At 44.3% G+C, this 20,726-nt stretch overlaps 2 protein-coding genes, 1 long non-coding RNA gene and 1 other non-coding gene across 6 annotated transcripts; 2 read left to right on the forward strand and 2 right to left on the reverse strand.

Annotated features, from left to right (window-relative positions):
* Nucleotides 1-4,924: 4,924 nt before the first annotated feature.
* LOC117860133 (probable phospholipid hydroperoxide glutathione peroxidase 6, mitochondrial) lies at nucleotides 4,925-9,639 on the reverse strand. 3 transcript variants are annotated; one of them, XR_011898459.1, is made up of 7 exons: nucleotides 9,410-9,639; nucleotides 9,000-9,076; nucleotides 8,416-8,764; nucleotides 7,831-8,080; nucleotides 7,165-7,190; nucleotides 6,975-7,085; nucleotides 6,208-6,236 (listed from the first exon to the last, which is right to left on the reverse strand). XR_011898459.1 is itself a non-coding variant. In XM_034743370.2 (6 exons), exons 1-6 carry the CDS (start codon nucleotides 9,455-9,457, stop codon nucleotides 5,122-5,124), a joined length of 507 nt encoding a protein of 168 aa, XP_034599261.1. In that variant the 5' UTR covers nucleotides 9,458-9,639; the 3' UTR covers nucleotides 4,925-5,121. The 3 variants fall into 3 exon arrangements, 1 of the variants encoding a protein (XP_034599261.1); XM_034743370.2 differs by lacking the exons at nucleotides 6,975-7,085; nucleotides 7,165-7,190; nucleotides 7,831-8,080; nucleotides 8,416-8,764 and adding exons at nucleotides 4,925-5,154; nucleotides 5,276-5,443; nucleotides 5,882-6,000 and having other exon boundaries at nucleotides 6,175-6,236; XR_011898458.1 differs by having other exon boundaries at nucleotides 7,165-8,080.
* A 160-nt stretch (nucleotides 9,640-9,799) lies between these two features.
* LOC117860129 (uncharacterized) lies at nucleotides 9,800-11,508 on the forward strand. Its single transcript, XM_034743359.2, has one exon. It carries the CDS (start codon nucleotides 9,951-9,953, stop codon nucleotides 11,247-11,249), a length of 1,299 nt encoding a protein of 432 aa, XP_034599250.1. The 5' UTR covers nucleotides 9,800-9,950; the 3' UTR covers nucleotides 11,250-11,508.
* A 1,260-nt stretch (nucleotides 11,509-12,768) lies between these two features.
* LOC117862284 (U5 spliceosomal RNA) lies at nucleotides 12,769-12,886 on the forward strand. The gene has a single exon (XR_004641939.1). It is a non-coding gene; the product is annotated as a U5 spliceosomal RNA (small nuclear RNA).
* Nucleotides 12,887-14,187: 1,301 nt separating this feature from the next.
* LOC117860136 (uncharacterized) lies at nucleotides 14,188-18,023 on the reverse strand. The gene is made up of 3 exons (XR_011898460.1): nucleotides 17,579-18,023; nucleotides 16,024-16,112; nucleotides 14,188-15,054 (listed from the first exon to the last, which is right to left on the reverse strand). It is a non-coding gene; the product is annotated as an uncharacterized lncRNA (long non-coding RNA).
* Nucleotides 18,024-20,726: the final 2,703 nt, after the last annotated feature.

A 20,726-nucleotide genomic window follows, 5' to 3' on the forward strand; every position in this document is an offset into this window, starting at 1 on the left:
GAAATATCTATAAAATTTGGCTTGCAAAAGACCAGTGAAAAACTTTACTTTTATGCACGTTGAATGGAGACCATAAAAATATTTGAGAAAAATACGACAAACTGCCAATGACATGAAACTACCATTCAAGATGGGAAATAAAAGAAATTTCATACCAAAATTGTGAAGCCGACATGCTCACCGTATCATACGTATATTATGATATAGGCTAGCCCTCACACAGCCGTAGATAAGCATCATCTGCAACACCATATGCATAAGTCCTTTTGTGCTCTCCTCTGAAACCACTTCTCCAGATGAATTCGAATTTGATCATTGCACATCTGGAGAGGCGTTGCTCGCACGGGAAATAGCTCGTCTCTTCCGGCGAAGAAGTTTTATCTTCTTCATGGCACATCTTCTCGTGGCATAGTGAACAACAGACTGCGTACAGACATCGCGTACTTGCGTGGATTCTGAACCAGGTAGAAATACCCATCTCTCAGACGACGTTGCTTGTACCTTCTGAGAGCATCGTTAAGAGTGGCGAGTGCCCGTACGATGCACGGGCGGTTTTCCTTGTAAGCTGGCCAGCTGAGCATGCCCTTAATTTTCCTTCAAGAGACGAAACTCATGCTGGACCATGCAAGACGCGATGCGCAACACCACCTCACGGTGCAAGATGTGGCTCTCACCATTAGGCCTCCTCCAACAGTCACGGGTCAGCTAGCTCGTAAAGAGCCAACTCAGTATTTTAGACTTTTTAGTGGGTGATATCCCTTAGTTCGAACGGACTACGAGGTGCGCCGGGCCCACTGATGCGTCCTCTGTCCCTCCCGTCTCTTTTTTCTTTTCTATTCGTCTTCGCGGAAGAGGCCATCGCCGGCGGCAGAAGTTCGGCCGGAGGCGAGGAGGCAGCAGCTCCTGCGACCACCGCTGTGACGAGAGGCAGGATGGAATCGCGCCGGCTGCCGGAGACCTCAGCTCACCGGAGCGTCTACCGCTGCAGATCCGGCTCGTGGGAGAAACCGGCCGTCGGCGCCGGCGCGAGAAGAAGCCACCGGAGGTGAGGACTGAGGAGGCAGCGGCTCCTGCGCTTGTCGCGCGGCCGGGTAGCCTTGCAAGCACCTGCAGCTTCCACCACGGTAAATCCTTCACTAGCTCCAAACATTGAACTGCATTTTTCCCCCTTGACGACCTTTTGTGTTTCCCTGCAAGTGTCAATGATTTTTTTTGTATAATAGATGCCATCGGCAACATTGGTCGATAATAACTTATTATTTAGGTTTTGAAGCTTTTTTTAAAAAAAATCAGCTTTACGGTTTTTAGGTTTTGGAGGCAATTTTGTTTGAGGAATTTTGGTGGCAATTTGGCACGCAGAAAAAGAAAACGCAGTTTGTGACAGCTGACTGCTATAGGGTATGCAGGAAATTGTGCGTACCTTCTTCCACTTTGGTTGTTCTCCATGTGCGCACGAGATGGATGCTTTCCTGCAGCTCTTCAAGACTTCATCAAACCAGAAAGCCGCGAGTTGCTAGCGTCTCGAGAGCTTATTAGATGCAGTCGTGCAGAAACGATGTAGCTAGCGCAGGTCGGTTGTAATATTGCGTCTCCAAACAACCTTCCAAAAGAATAATACGTGTGGGCCCGTAGTAGCCAATCGTATGCAGATAGCTGCGCCCCCTTCATCTTCGTACTGGTATTTGTGCGGTGGTTATTTGCGAATTTTTTTATTTTTTATTTTAGTATTTTGCAAAATATATATCTAACAAAAATATTGCAAATCTAGACCTATACCACTGTTTGAAATGGCTATAGCCTAATGAAACGGCGGAAAGTACACTGTAACAACCTTATCTCCGGTTCAACCCCTAGGCAGTATACTTTCAAAAAATCATAACTACGTCATATGAACTTGGATGGAGATAAAATTTATATGAAAATTGTAGATCTCAATGAGATCTACAACTTTGTAGTTTAAACACTTTTCATTTGGTGTCATCTTGATGCTCAAATAATCGACAAAAATTTCAAATCTAAAATTTAAATGAAAACAATTTAAACTACGAAGTTGTAAATCTCGTAGAGGGCTACAATTTTCATATAAAACTTATCTCTATCTGAGTTAATTCAATTAGTTATGATTTTTTGAAAGTGTGCTGCCTTTTTTCAGATCTAAAATTTGAATTTTAGATCTGAAATTTATGTCGATTATTTGAGCACCAAGATGACACCAAATGAAAAAAGTTTGAATACAAAGTTGTAGATCTCGCCGAGATCTACAATTTTCATATAAAATTTATTTTCATCCTAATTCATATAATTTAGTTACGATTTTTTAAAAGTGTGCTGTGGAGATTTCCCCAGTTGAATCGGCGGTAAGGCGACTACAATGTACTGGCTACAATGGCTTCAAATGACGGTATAGGTTTAGATTTACAATTTTTTTTGGTATATATTTTTGTAAAATACTAAAATATAAAAATATAAAAAGACGAAGGGCCCGCACAAATGGCCAGCCATCCCAACACGCACTCTTGAGCCCAACCAAGAAGTGACGCGAGAGCAAGAAAGGCTCAGCCCAGGGAGTGAGGGAGCGGCAACCTTGCGGGCAATACAAGCCGCACAAGTCCGAAGTCCGAACAACGAACAGGAGATGCCTAGGGTAGGGGTGGGAAAAAATTCACCGAAACCGATTAACCAAATCGAATCGATTTAATTGAAAATATCGGTTAACCGAAATTCCTGTGATCCACTCGGTTAAGACTTTGGCACTATTCGATTAACCGAAATTTATTCGGTTTTGAATTGGCATTAACCGATCGACCTAAATTCTTTCTAACTTATTATATTAAACACTAAAATTGTCACCATTTACATATTCAAATGTATTTCTAGGAGACTTTATTTGTTATAAGCATTATTTGTTATTTTTTCCTTTTGTTTTATTGCATGATCCATGTCTAGTTAGGTGCTTTTCAATACGATTATGTTGTTACATTATCTTCTATAGAAGTATAATATGTATTACGATTAACCGATAAACCGAACCGATTTAACCGAAACTGATTTGGCTCGGTTATTAGTTTTTCGATAACAAATTCGGTTAATACTTCTCTATAACCGAAATTCTTGATAACCGATTTAACCGAACCGAATACCGAATGCCCACGCCTACCCAGGGGGTGGATGGTATTTGGCCACCTATGGCAACCACGCCGTGCTGGCCTCCCCTGCGGGGCGCAACGGGCCACTGACGACGCGATCGCCCGAGCGGCGCGGGAAGGGGAATTCGCCAGCAGTCACGTTGGAGGGATCATTCTGAAATTTGTAGTGGTATTTACATAAATAATTGGATCGTGACTGTTGATCGCGATCCAATGTAGGGGGTTTTGTGTAAATAACTGTGTAAACTTTCGCGATCCGGTTTAGGGGGCTTTCTGAAAAAATTGCTGAACGCCGCCGGCGATGGCCGTCTCCGAGTCCGCCGACCCCCGCGCCCGTCTCCGCGCTCGGGCTGCCTCTGCTCGATGTCCCTTCCTCCTTCAAACCATCCGCTGCACAATCGAATGAGGAGGCGGCGGCCACGGAGGCGTGGACTTCCATGCCGCGAGCTCCGGTCCAGGCGGCGCCGCGTTGCAGGCCTGCAGCACGGACGACAACGCCATGACCCAGGAGGCCCTCCAGCCCCTCCTCTCGTGCTGCCGTGGAAGGCGGCGCCGCCGGCATCTCCATCGCCCGCACCCGCGCATGCGCCTGCGCCGTCGGCGGACCAGGAACAGCCGGATTTGGAGGATCCACCACGGCCGCGGTCGTCGTCGCCGACGTTGGAGGAGTCACTGCTGCGGCCATTGCTGTAGACATACTTGATCGAGGTTGGATGGAACGGTGTTGGCGCGTCTCGTCGGGCGGTCTGGAGGTTGGGCGGTGGGCGTGGCCGGCGGAGCCTGGACTCGGTGGCCGAGCCCGACCTTACCCAGTTTGGGGATGAACGATGAACTGTGAAGCTTAATCAGAAATTCGAATGAACACACGAGTCTGGGAAGATAAACAGTTTATGCAGCGGAAGAAACTGATGAAAGAGTTTGCTTGTCTGGTCGCTTCGATCACCGGTTGGCAGCGGTGTACTGGGAATTGCTGCAGGTGGTTTCTACCCTGTAGCAGTGCAAAGCGTGCAAGCTCCGTTCTGTTCAGCTAATGCCCAATCTGACCACAGCAGCAGTTTTGTAGCACACGCCCACGAATAGGAACTCGTTTGTGCACTTGCTAGTTTTGTGTCAGAACTAGTGAACTTGCTCGCTTGCCACCGGCCAAGTGCATGCAGCAAGCAAGCCACGGAGTCACGGAGACCACAACGTTTGGACCTGACAGAGTTCCCGTGCAGCGACCATCCACCTACTAGCATCTACATGAAACTTGGATGCTTAAACACCGTGTTTTTCTACGCGTGAAACCAAAACCTCTCTCATTTTTGGAGTTAGAGCTTTTCTTTGAAAAAGATTTTGAGTTGGAGCTGACCTCCAAAGTCAAACCAGAACCGAACGAGCGCTCGGGTGCCTAGCAGAGCAAGTGGGCATGTAGCCGGGCACAAGTCCGATTCCTCGAAATCGCACTCACCTGTGACTCTGTGAGAGAACTTGCTCGGCCAATTTGAAATTTGTTTTTCAACCACCCTGTTCGGGTGCTGGTAGAAGCACGGCTATTCGGCTGCCAGGCCAAGCACTGCCGCAGCAGCACAACAAGCTGCAGCACCGCTTGCCGAACACAGCAGACTCTGTCTTCCCTCTGCACTGCAGAAAACTAGTTTTTTTCTTCTTCTTGCATGACTCTAGGATTGTGGATCGCGTTCAGCTCGTGTTCACCATCAACTCCACAGATGCAAGTATCAACACCTACGTCAAGCTGAAGCCTGAAGAAATAACATGTCAATGCGTCTGTTCCCCGAGAACTCAAAAACCATAGGCACCTCATGTCCATTCAAACGAAATATACAAGTACAGAGTTCATGAAAGGGAAATAGAGCATGTACTGCAACCTCTGGATATATGGAGCACTACTTCATTAACACCGCATTATTGTAAATTTTAGCGCTCAGAGCAATGCAGGAGTACATGTTTTTTCTACAGGTTCCAGCCCGATGGTTTAAGAGCTCCCAAGCAGCTTCTTGATATCCTTCTGCACAGAATTGGGAGAGGGGGGGGGGGGGGGGGGGGGGGGGGGGATGTTAAAGTTGCCTCAAGATAGCATACTGGTTAAGCTTGTACAACAAACGCAAAACACGGTGTTGGAAGTTTACCTCGATGCTCAGAGGGGAAGTGGTCGGGGCGTAGTGATCCACAACACGCCCCTCCTTGTCAACCAAGAACTTGGAGAAGTTCCACTTGATGCTGTCACCGAAGAGGCCACCCTTGCTAGACTTCAGGAACTTGTAGATGGGTGCAGCATTGTTACCGTTGACATCAACCTGACAAGTAATAAGAGCTTAGGCTCAGTACTACTCCACAAGGAATTATATTCTACATGGGTAGAGGTCATCACTAATACCCGCACATCATTCTGCCAAGTCAGAAAATTGTATGTTTGTATTAAGACAGCCAAATCCTATTATCCTACTCCCTCCATCCCAAATTATAAGTCATTCCAAGAATTTTGGAGAGTCAAAGTATATCAAGTTTGACCAAATTTATATAATAATATAATAACATTTATGATATCAACTAAGTATCATTAGATTTTTCATCAATTATATTTTCATCGTATACCTATTTGATATCATAAATCTTTATAATTTTCTCTATAATTTTGGTCAAACTTGAGATGCTTTGACTCTCCAAGATTCTTGGAATGATTTATAATTTGGAATGGAGGGAGTACTATGCATCAACTAGCATAGAACTTTTACCTTGTCAAAGATGGGGTACTCAGCCTTGAAGCGTGTGCAGGCAAACTGGACAATCTCCTCATTGGTGCCAGGCTCCTGCCCGCCAAACTGGTTGCATGGAAAAGCCAGGATCTCAAAGCCTACAAACCACAAATTGGCAATTGTACTCACTGATCAGCACCACCAACAGCTGAAATTGTTTAAATCGATGAACAATCGACATTGGACAAAATAAATCATTGTCCATATTGCCATGAAAATAGACAAGTAATGGAAGACAGAGAATATACAAAGGCAATGGATAAAGTACACACCTTGGTCCTTGTACTTCTCATAGAGCTGGGCCAGCTCAGTGTGGTTGGAGTTAGTTAAGCCACTGAAATAATCAGTCACAGTACAATAATTAGCAGTGTGCAGAATAATGACCCTGTTTAGTTGCCCAATTTTGCACCTCCCAACTTTGCATTTACTGTTCACACTAACTTTGCAACTGTGCCAAATTCTGCATGTCCCAAATTTGACCTCTACAAACTTTGCAATTCACTGTTTAGCATCATTAAAACCACGAATTCTGCATGGTTGCATGGCCCATGCATGTTGTCATGCAAAAAACGCATGAACAACTCTAATGTCTACACAATTTATTGCATTTTCAAAAACAAAACATCAAGGAAAATATTCTCAAGTGCGCCACAAATTATTACAGATTCAAATCCGCCGAAAATTGTTACAAATACATAAACAATTACATGTCCTCAATCACAAATTATTCAAGATCTAGCAAACAAATGTTCAGCAAGCATGTCTCGGAATGCATTCATGCTTGCCATGTCCGCACTCTCTGGAGCAGGCACTGTTTCCGGCTGATCTTGAGTGCCTTCAACAGGCACATAGTTTATGTTGTTGTCCACTATACCAAAGTGACTATCAAAGTCACCATTAATCCTAATGAAGTTGTGTAACGACATGCATGCACATATAATACGTGTCTGTGTTTCTGGTGGATAGGCCGGGATGTCCAACAATATGCGCCACTTCATTTTCAACACTCCAAACGCCCTTTCGATCACATTTCTAAGAGATGAATGTGCAAAGTTGAATATCTCCTTCATACCTTGTGGTTCGGGCGCGTTTTGAAAGTCTTGGATGTGATACTTGGCCTGCCGGTAAGGAGCCAGGAAGCCGGTTCGGTTTGCATACCCCGAGTCCACCAAGTAGTATTTGTCTATATGAAGAGGACATACCTGTAAGTTTACGATACTGCAATTAGAAAACAGTAATGAGTGGGAAACAGGGCTGTGTACCTCTAGGTGGCATTGGGAAGTGGTCTCTGTAAGTTGACATTGCATCGTCAAACACCCTCATGTCATGAACCGAACCCGGCCACCCAGCAAGGACAAAAGTAAAGACCATATCAAAGTCACAGGCAGCCATGCCATTCTGGGTTGTCTTGCCCTTCCTACACATGTGCTGCATAAACTTTCCACTAGGCACAACAACAGGGATGTGAGTGCCATCTATTGCTCCTATGCAACCCTTGAATTCAGGGTAGAACCGATTGTTTTGCAGCCTAGGATGCATTGATGTAAAGTGTGGGTCACGAGGTTTAATTATGTCGGCAGATAAGTCTACTAGACTATTGAGGACTTTGTAAAATAGTCTATGAACAGTGGCTAGTGATCTCTCGAATCTATCCTCTGCTTGCCTAACTGATTGCGGTGCCCCACATATCCAAAGGAACAATCCTAGAGCCTCAATAGTGCTGGTTCTGTTAGATGTTCTAAGACCATACTGAGATGTCAACAAATCATGTAGCCTATGAAACATGTGTGGGGTCATCCTAAACATATTGTAGCAGGCTGAATCATTGTCAAGCTTGTTCAGTACTCATTGCTCCCCAGTGAAGGCTGGATTCCTATAAGGCCGCCTATTGCAATACTTGTCGACATGAATATCAGAGGCATACATACCGTGTTGACACGCCTGCTGCAACCACTCGGCCAACCCGGTCTTGTAAAGTTCCAGCACTTCGTCGAATTCATCTTCTGAACATTCATCTTCGTAGTCTTCATCTAGGAAGGCAAGACGTAGTAAGGCTTCATCACAAACTGCTGCTGCTTCAAGAGCAGCAGTTCATGCAGCTTGACCTTGTGACCCATCATCTTGTGCAGCTTGACCTTGTGACCCATCATCTTCTGTAGCATCAGAAGGTTCAACATCCTGGGTATTGGAAACAAGACAGGCACAGTCAGTTCAATTCAGTTTGTATCAACATTACTACAGCCTGCTACCTCCATTCAAACACTCATTCATCTCACACAGAGGCAATCAGTTTCAGAAATAATAATCAACATTACTAAATTCAACAACCATGCTTGTAATTAAACGTTTCCTAACATAGTTTATCATATGTTCCTCATCACAACATAAATAATAACCAACACAACTTAATTCAACTACACGTCATGACAAGCACACACAAAAGACATAGGCCATCATGCCAACTAAAGTCACATCTAGGTGCAATGCATGGATGGTAGGGTTTGGTTTTAGACCGTAGCGGCATATAGCTTGATCATGGAGAGCCTTGCTTCAACAGGTGTGCACAGGAAGATATTGCGTAGATCATCATGCATGCAGATCTTGACCACACCATTCCAGAGTTGTCCTTCCATCAGGTGCACTCCAAGCTCTGTCGCTGAATCTATAACTAGTTTCTGTTCTTGTTTCCTAGCATCCTGTTCTTGTTTCCTAGCATCCTGTTCTTGTTTCTTCTTCTCCTTTTCTTCTTCAACCTCCTTCTTCTTATCCAAATACGCCCTTTCGATCACTGATGTCCTATGATCATAACTGGATTCCAAATCCAAATACGCCCTTTCGATCACTGATGTCCTATGATCATAACTGGATTCCAAGCACAATGAAATGAGTAAGCACAGACAAACATTATTTTACAGAATATATTAAGTAGGCACAAATGATTCCAAGCACATCAACGACCTTATTACTGATGCAATTTTGCAATGGCCCAAACAATTACAATAGTACCATCCCAAGTTCTAGTTACTATGTGCTAGCTAACTTGAGCATACCAGAGCAAGGCGTGTTAGGAGGACAAGGTTATGCAGATGATTCATACCACTGGGATGCGACATTGACAATGAGGAGAACCTTCCCCTTGTAGGTGCTGAGGTCAACATCCTTCCCGCTTGAATCCTGCACACAACGCACAGGAAAAACGCACTCGTTAGACTCTCGCTGCAAAATCGGACGCTGCTGCATCCAAAGTTCAGAAAATTCAGCGAAGCAGCTAGCAACTGGGTAACAAATTCAGTCGTTTTGCAAGCCAATCAAACGGATCCGCAGCAAAATTCACACGGCACGAATCAGGTGTCACTGGAATCCAGAGTAAGCACAATGCAGCGGGTTCGGGCTAGGGCCTCTCCGGGCAAGCTAAGCAGACGATCCATGTGAAAAATTGCAGGGTCCCATTCCCATCTCCTCCGGAATCTACGCTGGGGAGAGGACGGCGAGATGAACGGGGCTGACCTTGACGGTGAATTCGTGGATGGAGGTGGCGGACGACGCGGCGGCCATGCTGGGGCGAACGGCGAGCGGCGGCGGCGGCGAAGAATTGAGCGGAGTCGGGGAGCGGATGCGAGGCGGTTGCGTGCAGACGAAGCCGAGAGCGGAGAGAGCAGCAGAAGCGGCGGAGCTGTGGGTTGTGGGCCGGGACGAGACGTCACCGGCTGGGCGGATTTATACCGGCCAGGCCCAAGGGGGGTTGGGCGGATCCGGCCGGTAGCGTCAAAAGGCCAAAATCTGCGACACGGCACTGCGACGCTAAAATCTGGCCCGGCCCATGACTTCCAATTGGGTCGTCTCCCACTTGTGCTGCGCCCCCGGAATCACCCAGAGCGACCCCCTCCCCCCCAGCCGCCAAACCCCCATTCCCCTCCCAAGCCACCGCCGCGTCGTCGCCGCCTTCCTACCCCCTGCAGCGCCGTCCGCGGATGGCGATTCCGCCGCATCCTTGACGTGATTCGCAGCTTTTCCTACCAGTGCGGGATTGAGGGAATCTGTCGTTGAAATGTCAGAAATGGATGCCGCGGCGGCGGCGGCATGCGTCCCGCCCCTCCCGGAGGATGTCATTTCCGAGATCCTCGCGCGGGTGCCGGACGTGTTGTCGCTCTTCCGCTGCGCCGCCGTGTGCAAGCCGTGGCGCCGCCTCGTGGCGGATCCGGCCTTCCTCCTCCGCCGCCGCCACTGGCCGGCGGGCGGCGGGGCCTCGCTCCTTGGGTTCTTCGTCCAGCGCCACCAGCTCAGCGTCAACGCGCGGAGGAAGGTCTCCAAGCTCTTCCCTTCACGGGCGCCGGTCCTTGTCCCGGCGCCGGGGTCTGCGCTCGGGCCCGGGCGCCGGTTCCTCACCTCCTTCGTCCGCGACGACGCCGGCGTCCTCGACCAGGCCAAGCCGCTGGCGGCGCGCGACGGTCTCCTCCTCCTGCGCCTATCTCTCCAATCCAAAGACAAGATCTCCGTTCTTCGCCTGTGCGTGTGCGACCTGCTCGCCGGGAAGCGCGACCTCCTCCCTCCGCTGGATGTCGCTTGCTTCGGCGACGAGGGCGTCAGGGGGTACGCCGTCCTCTCGGCTGCCGACCACGGCGCTGGCCCGCACCGTCCGTCGAGTGGCTACTCCACCTTCTTCCAGGTGCTGCTCACCGGCGTCTATCACGAGGATGGACGAGGACGAGTGCTTATCCCCAAGTTCTCATCGGCAGCTTCTGCATCGAGGAGTTGGAGCTGCATACAGGGAAGTTTGGCAGGGCCCTTTGGTAACCGCGTCGCTGTAGTTACCGGTGGAACTGCACGGTGGCTCTTCCACAGCAACAGCGGCAATCCAAATGGGCCAAGCTTGAACACCCTTGATGTCGGCATCAGCACCGGGTCGGTCTCTGCAACAGAGCTCCCCCTTGACATGCTTCCACGCATCATGCGAATGGACCGGACCAATGTTTGGCTGTGCCTGAGCATGGATGAAAGGCTTTCACTTATTTATCTTCACAACAACTACCTATGGATCTTGACCCAGAAAGATGGAGGTCTGGGAGGCACTGGGACGGCCTGGCTGTGCACTCAATCAGTGCCGGTTGGTGTGGAACTTGGATTATTCGGAATAGAGTCGCTGTCCATGATTTCTATTGGTGAGAAGAGCAGTAGTGTACTCGTGCTATACTATTCGGATCCTGATAATGCGTATGTGCTCGACCTCCAGTCAGGTTCAACAACCAAACTAGCAGGCTGGAAACGGTCATTCAACTATATGACGGCAGTAGCTTATGAGATCAACTGGCTGGAGTTCTTTATGTCTCGGCTTGGTGTCCGTCAGTAGCTGTTTGATCAACTGGCTTGGTGTCAGTCAGTAGCTGTGTTGCATGACTGGACTACAGTACTCAGCAATTTGCTTAACTATGTGGAACATAATGGTTTTCTCATGTCATCTCTTGTTTAGACTTTAGTGACTAGGTCTCGAAATCAATGGGTCCAATATGTGTGGATATGGCATATCGTCCCTAGAAATGTAGGAAGAGAGAATTCATTCTCTCGAAGTACCTAACTGCATCGTTAAATTAAACTATGACCTTTAGCCATGCCTTGTGCTTATCATTTTGAAATCTTTACTGCTTCGGAGATATGGCTGTGTAAAGATAGCTCCTTGCTCGTGGTGATATTGCTGTGGGATATTTATCAATTCAGGTACTGTCCTCCCCTAAACTAGCTTGTTACTAGTATCTCAGTGGCAACTAACAAGTAGAAAAAAGATGTATATTTCGACTTCTTGCATTTTTATAGTAACATCTAACATTAATTTGGTAGTGTTGGAGATGCTTTATCATTTGAAATGATGACCTCTTGTCTTGCTTGGTACTACCTTAGTATTTAGGTCAACTCCTGTAAATCTTTCATTTGATGTTGCATGAGTTGCTACTTTAGAGTTCACATGTACCAGTAAAATAAGATACGAGATGCCCTTATAATCTGTTTCTATTTCTTATATTGTTTTCACCTTTACACGCTCATTGTGAGTTTTACTTAGTTAAAGCAGAAACTTGATTTGCAGATCTTTTTTTGTTTGCACATACATCTCTAGATGATGTATGAAATAGCTATCTTATCAAACACACAAATTGCCCTTGTTTGTTGCTTCATTTGTAAAAAAAATTATTTGGTGTTCGAAACTTTGAAAGATACTGTAGTAGCTACAATTGGGAAATTCATTTCGCTGAACTAGATATTCTGAACCTTACTCTTGCCATGGCTACAGTTGGGAAATTCATTTCGCTGTACTAGATATTTCTTAGAGTATTGTGTGTTTGGAAGTGGGCGATTGCTTTTGAAATCTTTTATGTGAATCCAAAGGAGTTCAAATTCCGTTGGATCCTAATACCGGGACTTGGTTCTTGTTTGCTGTTTGGTGTGAATGCATAATGTAACTAGCTCTTCGGTCCGTCTGACCAGTGTTTTCCAGTCGTGAAGGGTCATACCAGTGTGCTCCAAAAAAAAACAAAGAAGTATTCTTTTACATGCCTGGTGATCTACTGTGTTCATTTTTCTGAATACGCATAAAAAAAGGATACGGAGTACAGTGCTATCTTTAGCGCTCCTCTTTTTTTCCCTCTCTCTCAAATGACACCGATGACCTGATTATGGGCCCAAATAGAACTCAAGGGACCACGAACATAATACATATTTAGGCCCAATAACTCCTGGGCGCGGTCTGCTTAACTGCTTTGGTTTGGATATCGGCTTTGGTTTTAGTAGGGATTAGTACCATACTGCTGCCTCTTGGCACATGACACAGCGACTAATAGCGTTATAAGGGAGGGCATGGTTCTCAGTTGAGTTCACGGAGCTGCGTGGTGAGCACAAAGCGAACTATTCTTTCGCCTTTTACTAAAGAATACCGTGTGCGCGCCACATCAAGCAGCATACCACTATTTTTGGAGGGATCTCTCCTAGTGAGGGTGTCCCAACAAATCACAATTCAAAATTTGTTATGCGTTTTTTTTTATTTTTTTATAAGGATCTTCGTTGTCAAGTGTTGTCGCACAAGAGATCGATTATCTCAACATTCACAGCAAACTGAACCCAGTTGCAAACAATAGCTCAAGACAGGACAAACCAATCAAATAAGAGCTGATTGTATCGTCGTGCTCAATATAGGTCACTAGCTATGGCTAGTTCATAGTTTAATTTAACACTGCACTTCAGTATTCCAAGGGAACCAAACCTCTTCTCTACATTTCTTGGGTTAAATGGCGTGGTAGAAAAAACTATGATCCTTGTACATATCATCTGATTTAGTTTAATTTGTACTGAATTGCTAGTGGCATTTAAACAGCCAAGTTGAGCTATTGAACAAGATGAGTCTTGAAACATCAGACATATGACACAGACCTTGGATGCAAAACAGCCAAGTTGAGCTATTGAAATGTAATGCATTCACAGGGATAATTTGACTATACTAAATGACAGACCTTGGATGCAAGCATCAAAAGGTTCATCAGGCACTACTGAAAATGACACAAAGAGTCACCTTCTGAGGAAGTTTACTAGTGGCATTTTCTAAAAACGCTCTGAGGAATCATATTCCACAATGGTCTGGAAATCCATGCCTCAAATGTCTCACAACCAGATTTTCAGAAACAAAAGTTTTCAGGGAAGCAAACATTGGTTTGGGAATAGCACATGTAACAGAATTAGGTTGGTTAAAAGCACAATGGCTCATTGCATTACCATTCATGTCAAAACAAGAACTGAGAAATAATCAGTACAAGATAGACTAAGGATCCATGCCAACAGAATTGGCCCTAAAATAAATGTAGTAATATGGTGCTGCAACAATATAATGCACAAAAGGCCATAAGAAGCAGATGATGACAAATAGTAAGATTCCGGTACCTGCAGTTTAAGAGTTACCTGTAGTTTAAGAGTAAGTAATACTCATCCAGTGTAGCTAGTACAACAAATTCTCACAGCTAGCTTGTACCCATAACATAGCATTTATTTAACCACAAACGATCAACAGTTTGTAGGAACATTGATTGAATTTGCTAATATGCATTGACTCTAAGTAGCATCAGGTAGCTGTTGCACATTATTAAGACTTAAGCAGTACAAAGCTAAAACGAGAAAATAGCCGGTTGCAGCAAGTGCTAACCATGTCAAAAGGTAAACCATGTCCGGCATTCATGATTCATACTAGTACATTGCAGCATTGCATAAAATGCAAGCAGAGCATGCATATACACAACTGGGAACGCAATACCTGAAACGATAAACATGCCATGGCCATACCATCACTACAGTACCAAATAAGGAACAAACTTCTCACACCAGCTCCAGAGCATATAGACTGCAAGCACAAGTATACGCTGCATGGAGTGCGCTGCTTCTTCGAACCATTACTGTTTTCTGAATGATAAACATCAGCTAAGGCTGACGTCCATGGTTTAAATTAACAATGCAGTTAAGCACCCCAAGATAACGAATTCTCTTTTCTAAAGCTGGACATGAAGACGAGACATAAATAACTCTAGCCAGTTGACCTCATAGGGCACAGCTGTCTTATAGTTGAAGGACCCATTCCAGCCTGCTGCCTTTGTCGTTGACTTGAATTGGAGGTCAAGCAAGTATGCATGGTTACGTTTCGAACGGGAAAGCACGAGCACAATGCCGCTCTTCTCTCCAACACACACTGTGGTCAATGGCATTCTTCCAGGATACCAAAGCTCCTTCACGTCAACCAGAATTCCCTGAGGGCATGTCCAGACTGCAGTACCAGCCTGATCTACATACTGCCGCGCCGGGTCCAAATTATCAGATGATTCTTATTTTCATAAAGAAGCGGAAGCTTTTCACCCAACGCTGGTTTGTATGTGTCACACCCGGTTTTAAGGACAAAACCAAGTGCTACCTATATGTATGCCAGGATCAAGTTTCATACATATAGTGACATCATTAGTGAATAACAGCAACAGTATCACGTAAAAAGATACAAAGACTTACGAAACCATCAGAGATATATAGCTTAATTATGGAAACGGAGGCTCCAAACTTCACAGGTAATCGACTGGGGCTGCGTACGCCTAGGACTCAGCACCATCTTCACAATAACTTCATAGCAGCTTCTTCTTCTGAGCAACGTTGTTTATAGCAAGGGTGAGCACTTGTCGTACTCAGCAAGTGTGAGGAGAATATGAATGCAAGGCTTAAACAAGGAAAGGCTGACTGGTTGACTGCATTAAGCATTTTTAATTGGTCAAATTTTATTAGCACCTGATTACTAAGGTATAAGTATATACCAACCCACAATTAATATAAACATAAACATAAGCCATAAGCATATGGCACAACCATAACCATAGCATAAAACACGATTTAAATCCATCTTCAAGTGTATTAATCATGTGAGGGTCCAGGCCGCTCTTGACCGTGAGCATGGCTGATCGATCAGTTTTACACTCTGCAGAGGTCGCACATCTTTACCCACAAGTCGCGTAAAAGCTCAAAAGAACTTTAGACCCAACCACGCTTGTGCTGATCAGGCACAATACCACACTTCAGAGGTGTGATTGCATAGGGACGCTACGAGGCCTTTACAAAGATTCGCTAGCAATGTGGTAACCCGCTAAGGTTTCAGGTCGAAGCGAAACATAGCAGTCCCCTAGAGGGTATAGTGTCTTAGCCAAGCCCACTTCCCAAGAGAGCGAGTGCTATATCCCATCAACGCCTCCCCTTTTGCCCTTTCGGTAAGGTTACCCCAAACTAGAGTTTCTAATTATTCAGCCAAGACCAGAGTCATTTAGTCTTGTGGTAGCACTGTTTTCCTGGGTGGTTCTCCATGTTCCAATTAATCACAGTGATCTTGTATTAAAGGAAGGTGTAGCATAAATAAAATAAGTTCATCATCTTTGTTCATTAGAACCACCGTAACCCAAGTATAGCAGCTAAGCATAGCTACCCAACAGAAAGGTAAACCCAGGTTGGCAAGGAATAATCATAAAAACTAGGCAAACCTTAATAGGACCCATCAAATTTAATGCAAGCATATGCAATAGTGATTAAATAAAGTTATTGGGATAAAAGCACAAGGACACACTTGCCTTTCTCCAACGAAAAGTTACTCTTACTTCTCTTCGGCTCTTGCTCACTTGAAACTCTTAATCTTCAAAGCTTTCGAACAGCGATCCTTCTACTCGAAGCAATCACCGGCACAATCATACAAGCAAACAAACAAATACAACTAAGAGCAGTACACCAAAATAAAAGACAGACTTTAAAAGAGCGTACTAACGACAAGGCTCGATCTAAGGTCACGCGAACGTAAGGAACGCTTGAAACGGAACTATGGTTGAAAAGATAAAGCTATCGAGAGTTTTGAGTTATAAAAGAAAGACAAGAGCTACAAGCTTCATTTATTTTAGTTGAGAAAAGCAATGTTAAGATATTTCAGAGAAATATCCTTAGTTAGAATTAATCAAGTCATATTTATATTTTCATAAGAAAAGACGGTGTAAAGCTTACTCCAATTTTATTTATAAATATTTGAGTACAATTTATGCAAATTAAACATTTAATTTAAAAATAAGATACATGTAGACATCTAAGCGTATAGCTTTACATCTCGAGTTCAACTAAGTAGATTAAATTAAAAACACATTTATATTTATATTAGCCAAATTAATATTTAATTATGAAAACTCGAGATATAACCTATATAGATTTTATTTAGAAAACAAATTGAATAAACATTAATCAAATTGAATTTAATTTATGAAACGCCGAGGTATAACTCTAAGTGGCTTTTAATTGGAAGAATTATTTAGATAGGCATTAATCCAATTAACTTTAGTTTATGAAAAACCGATATATAACCTAATTGGCTTTTATTTAGAAGAGGGTATGAAGTAGGCATTAATCAAATTAACAATTATTATGAAAAACGATGTTTAACACTAAATAGATTTTATTTAGAGAAGAACTCGTTTGTCAGGCATTAATCAATTTTAATATAAATTTTATTTTCAAAAACATGTGTGAAGGAAAACATTACCACTAACGTGTAATTTACATTGTTATGCATCTAACGCAACTTGAACGGATTAAAACGGAGCTAAAACGTAGAATCTATGGGTTAAACAACGTTGCAGGGGTCTAAACATAATTAACCGTAGACTTGGAGGGTTAGCAAGGAAAATGGGCAAGACACAAGGAATAGTGCTCGCGAAAAGGTTAAAGGACAGGGTTAGATTTGCAAAACCGCAGGGGCTGGACCAGATCTAGGGAAACTAATAGATACAGGGGGTTATCTGCTAGTTTGCCAAGACACAAAGGAAAGAGGAAAAATTACAAAGTTCTCCAAGGGCTAAACCGAAAAACAGCGCTTCATCTTCTTCCTCCCTCCAGGAGCATGGCGCAGCTCCTGGTCGGCCCGGTTCTGCCGGCGGCGACGGCCGAGGCCGAGGCAGCTCGCGCGAGCGGCAGGTGACGGCGCCGGCAGGGTGGCGCGGCCGGCGGCTCCGGCGGCGTACAGGCAGCAGCGCAGCGAGCAGGCAGCGAAGAGAGAGGAAGATGGAAAAGCCGGAAACGAAGTCCGATCTCGCGCATGAACGGCAAAATGGAACGATATCGACGAGGCGAACAAGATGGTGTGCTCACCTTCGGCAAGAGATGAACAATGGCGGCGGAAAAGCTCGCCGGAGTTGGGGAAGACGACGGAGCCGACATCGGATTCATGCAATCCACCACACCACGGCGTAGAGCTCGAAGAGAGGAACTCCATGGTGGTGTCGGTTTTCGCCGGAAGTCCACGGTTTCGCCGGAAAAGCTCGCCGGAGTTTGGCGAAGACCGAACTTTGACTTCAGATCTACGGAGTTAGGAGAGGTAACTCGTGAAAAGGTTTGTAGATCTGAAATCCTCGCGTCGAGACGAACGCGGTGATATATATATACGCCACACTCGGAAAAAGATATTTTCGAGTTGACTTTTTGATTTTTCGGATTTTCTGAATTTATTTATCTGCGCGAAAACAATTTCAGAAATAGCCGGACTCGTTTTCTAAAGCGAGAAAAATACCTAGAAAATTCCGAAAAATCTGAGATAAATTTCAGAGATGGATTGGGATGCAAGGAATACAAATAAAATACTTGGAGCTCGTGAAAAGGATTCTAGAGCCTTCCAAAAATTGGATTTAGCTCTAGGAAAAGGAGATTAAATTCCAGAAAAAGATGGAAAATCCTCACAAGGGTCTGGGCAACGTCTAAACGTATTTTTCAAACTTTTGCACTCAAGAAACACCAAGATGCAACGACATGAATGCACAGACATAGAACGACAATATTTAATTAATAAAAGCAAACAATTATTTTTCCTATACTAAATTTCCTGTAAAGAAAAATAAATGTTAGGAAAATTTAAAATTATGAGAAAATTATGGTTTATTTATTCTTTTTATTCACATCCTGAAATTCGGAAATTTCAGGGTGTGACAACACTACCCCCCTTAACAAGAATCTCGTCCCGAGATTCGCAAAGGCTAGCAAGAGACAAAAGTTTAGGTGGGTAGCATCCAACACTTATTAGCTTCTTCCTAGATCGTTCATCCTTACGTAAGCTTCTCAATCATGCTTCTTTATGCTTCACTACATCACATAAAACACTTCAGGGATACTTAGTCTAATTCCTCTTTTAAGTATCCATTCCTTTCATGTGCTTCTTTGGCCCATCTTTGAAGAACTTTCTTAATTTCTTAGTAAAGTGATTTGAATAGAGCTGAATAGCTTCCCTCTGGCTCGACTGTCACCCTTCAAGTCTTCATACCCATCCTTAAGTCTTCTTATCCATCTGGTCCAAACGCTTCTTGGAACATTGTCTGATGAAGTGTCCCTCTTCTTTGCGGTGAAAACATGTTTTTCTTGCTTTGGTACTTTGGCAACTGGATGTGGTATGGGAATTGGGCATTGGAAATTGATGGCATTCTTTCCTGACTAAGGTGTCTTGATCACTCATCCTGACAAAGAGGCCAACTGATGTTGTCGGGTTGAATGCGGGGCTATTGGGTCCTTGGCCCTAGGGTTGATCATCCTTCTCTTTTGCACACCAACTAACAAGATGTTCGTTTTCTCCACACTTGAGGCAATATAATTTAGCTCCAGTGGACTTGGTCGACTTATGCTTTATTGGATAGTTATTGGCATAATGGCCTTCTTCACCGCATCTGAAGCACAATACTTTTACACATCCATCTTGGTTTTCTTCCTGCTCCCTAGTAACTCTCGGTGGAATAACTAGTGCATCAGGATTCTTATTGATGGGGTTACCATGTGGATGGTGAACAACTTTAGGCTGTGGTTCGTGGGAACTAGGCTGAGTATTGTTATCTGCCAATGGTTGAGGTAACTCCATCTTCTCTTGACTTGCTTTACTAGTTGGCTTCTTGGCTCGCCTACTCCTCCAGGGCTGAATTTCTTTGAAAGAGATACTCCAACCCTCAAGGTTCATAGTCTGAGTACTATCTTCATCTTGAGTAACTTCCTCTAGGGATGGCCCTTGAGCATACAACTTCCTCCTCTTATTGACATCTAAATGATGATGTTGTCTAGCTTTAGCTATCATTAGGCTATCTTCTTTCTGGAGACATGGAAGATGATGGTGTTCCTGGAATCGTAACATCTTCGTATTGTCTCTCCATTTCCAGCTCTGACGTTCCATGGTTTCTCTTGTTCCTTTGACAGTCCCAGGCTTCAGCAACTTGCCTCTTCACTGGTCCAGTGAGAATTCTAGCCTTGGTTATCTCCTTGTTATGAGGGGATGATGTGTCAGTGTGTATCCTTCCTTGTAAGACTTGAGCCTGCATAGCTAATAGCTTCTCGTTGTCGAACGGTGGTGGAGCAAACGAAACGTGATGGTCATCACTGGTGATAGGGTTGTGGTTCCGAGGGAGTGAGGTGTGCTCTGTGATACACTGAGGGATACTGACCATGGTTTGAGCCATTGCTTGTAAAGTCCGAGTTTGTGTTGCCATATACTCTAACACCTTGCATTCAAATAATGCGGATACAGGTGGAATGTTAAGATCTCCTTCATTGGCTCTATCTTCATGATTTTCATTGGGACTCGCTAAATATAGAGAAGTCAAAATGACCTACAATTTGAAACGGAGAGAGTATCGATCAATGTGAGGGTTGAAGCGATCATGCATGTACCCCTCCGTTTCAAATTGTAGGTTGTTTTGGCTTTTCTAGGCTCATAGATATTATTATACATCTAGACATACACTATGTCGATGCATATAAACATCTATGGACTTAGAAAAGTCAAAATGACCTACAATTTAGGATGGAGGGAGTATCAATTAATGTGAGGGTTGAAGCTATCATGCATGTACTCCCTCCGTTCCAAATTGTAGGTCGTTTTGACTTTTCTAGGTTCATAGATATTATTATGCGTCTACTAAAAAAGCTAAAACGATCTACAATTTGGAACGGAACGGAGGGAGTATGTCTCACTCTAGCTACTCAGTGGATTGCAATGCGGGGAAAATGAAAGAATATTTTTTATGTTATTGTGAATGGACTTCCCTGCCCATATAGGTGAAGTATTGGGTTTAGTACATGATTCCAGAATGACTTTTATTTGGTGGTCTTTTTGAAGACGTCATTTTGATCTTTATCGCGCTCGACACCAATGGAACATGGACGCATACGAGTCTGCAGTGATGATACACCGGTAGGAAATTTCCTAAAAGGACTGAAATGAATCGCCATTAGGAACAGATCTAAGACTAGGCCAGGCATTGTCTCTGAT

The sequence above is a fragment of the Setaria viridis genome, chromosome 6 (assembly GCF_005286985.2).
Source record: "Setaria viridis chromosome 6, Setaria_viridis_v4.0, whole genome shotgun sequence".
Lineage (NCBI taxonomy): Eukaryota > Viridiplantae > Streptophyta > Magnoliopsida > Poales > Poaceae > Setaria > Setaria viridis.

What these genes read in the sequence shown, in the direction of transcription:
- LOC117860129 (XM_034743359.2), top strand. Translation starts at nt 9,951, where the DNA reads ATGTCAGAAATGGATGCCGCGGCGGCGGCGGCATGCGTCCCGCCCCTC.
- LOC117860133 (XM_034743370.2), bottom strand. Translation starts at nt 9,457, where the DNA reads ATGGCCGCCGCGTCGTCCGCCACCTCCATCCACGAATTCACCGTCAAG. An exon ending in GTCAATGTCGCATCCCAGTG is followed by an intron (nt 6,237 to 8,999) that starts GTATGAATCATC and finishes TGATTATTTCAG; the next exon opens with TGGCTTAACTAACTCCAACC. An exon ending in AGTACCCCATCTTTGACAAG is followed by an intron (nt 5,444 to 5,881) that starts GTAAAAGTTCTA and finishes ATTACTTGTCAG; the next exon opens with GTTGATGTCAACGGTAACAA.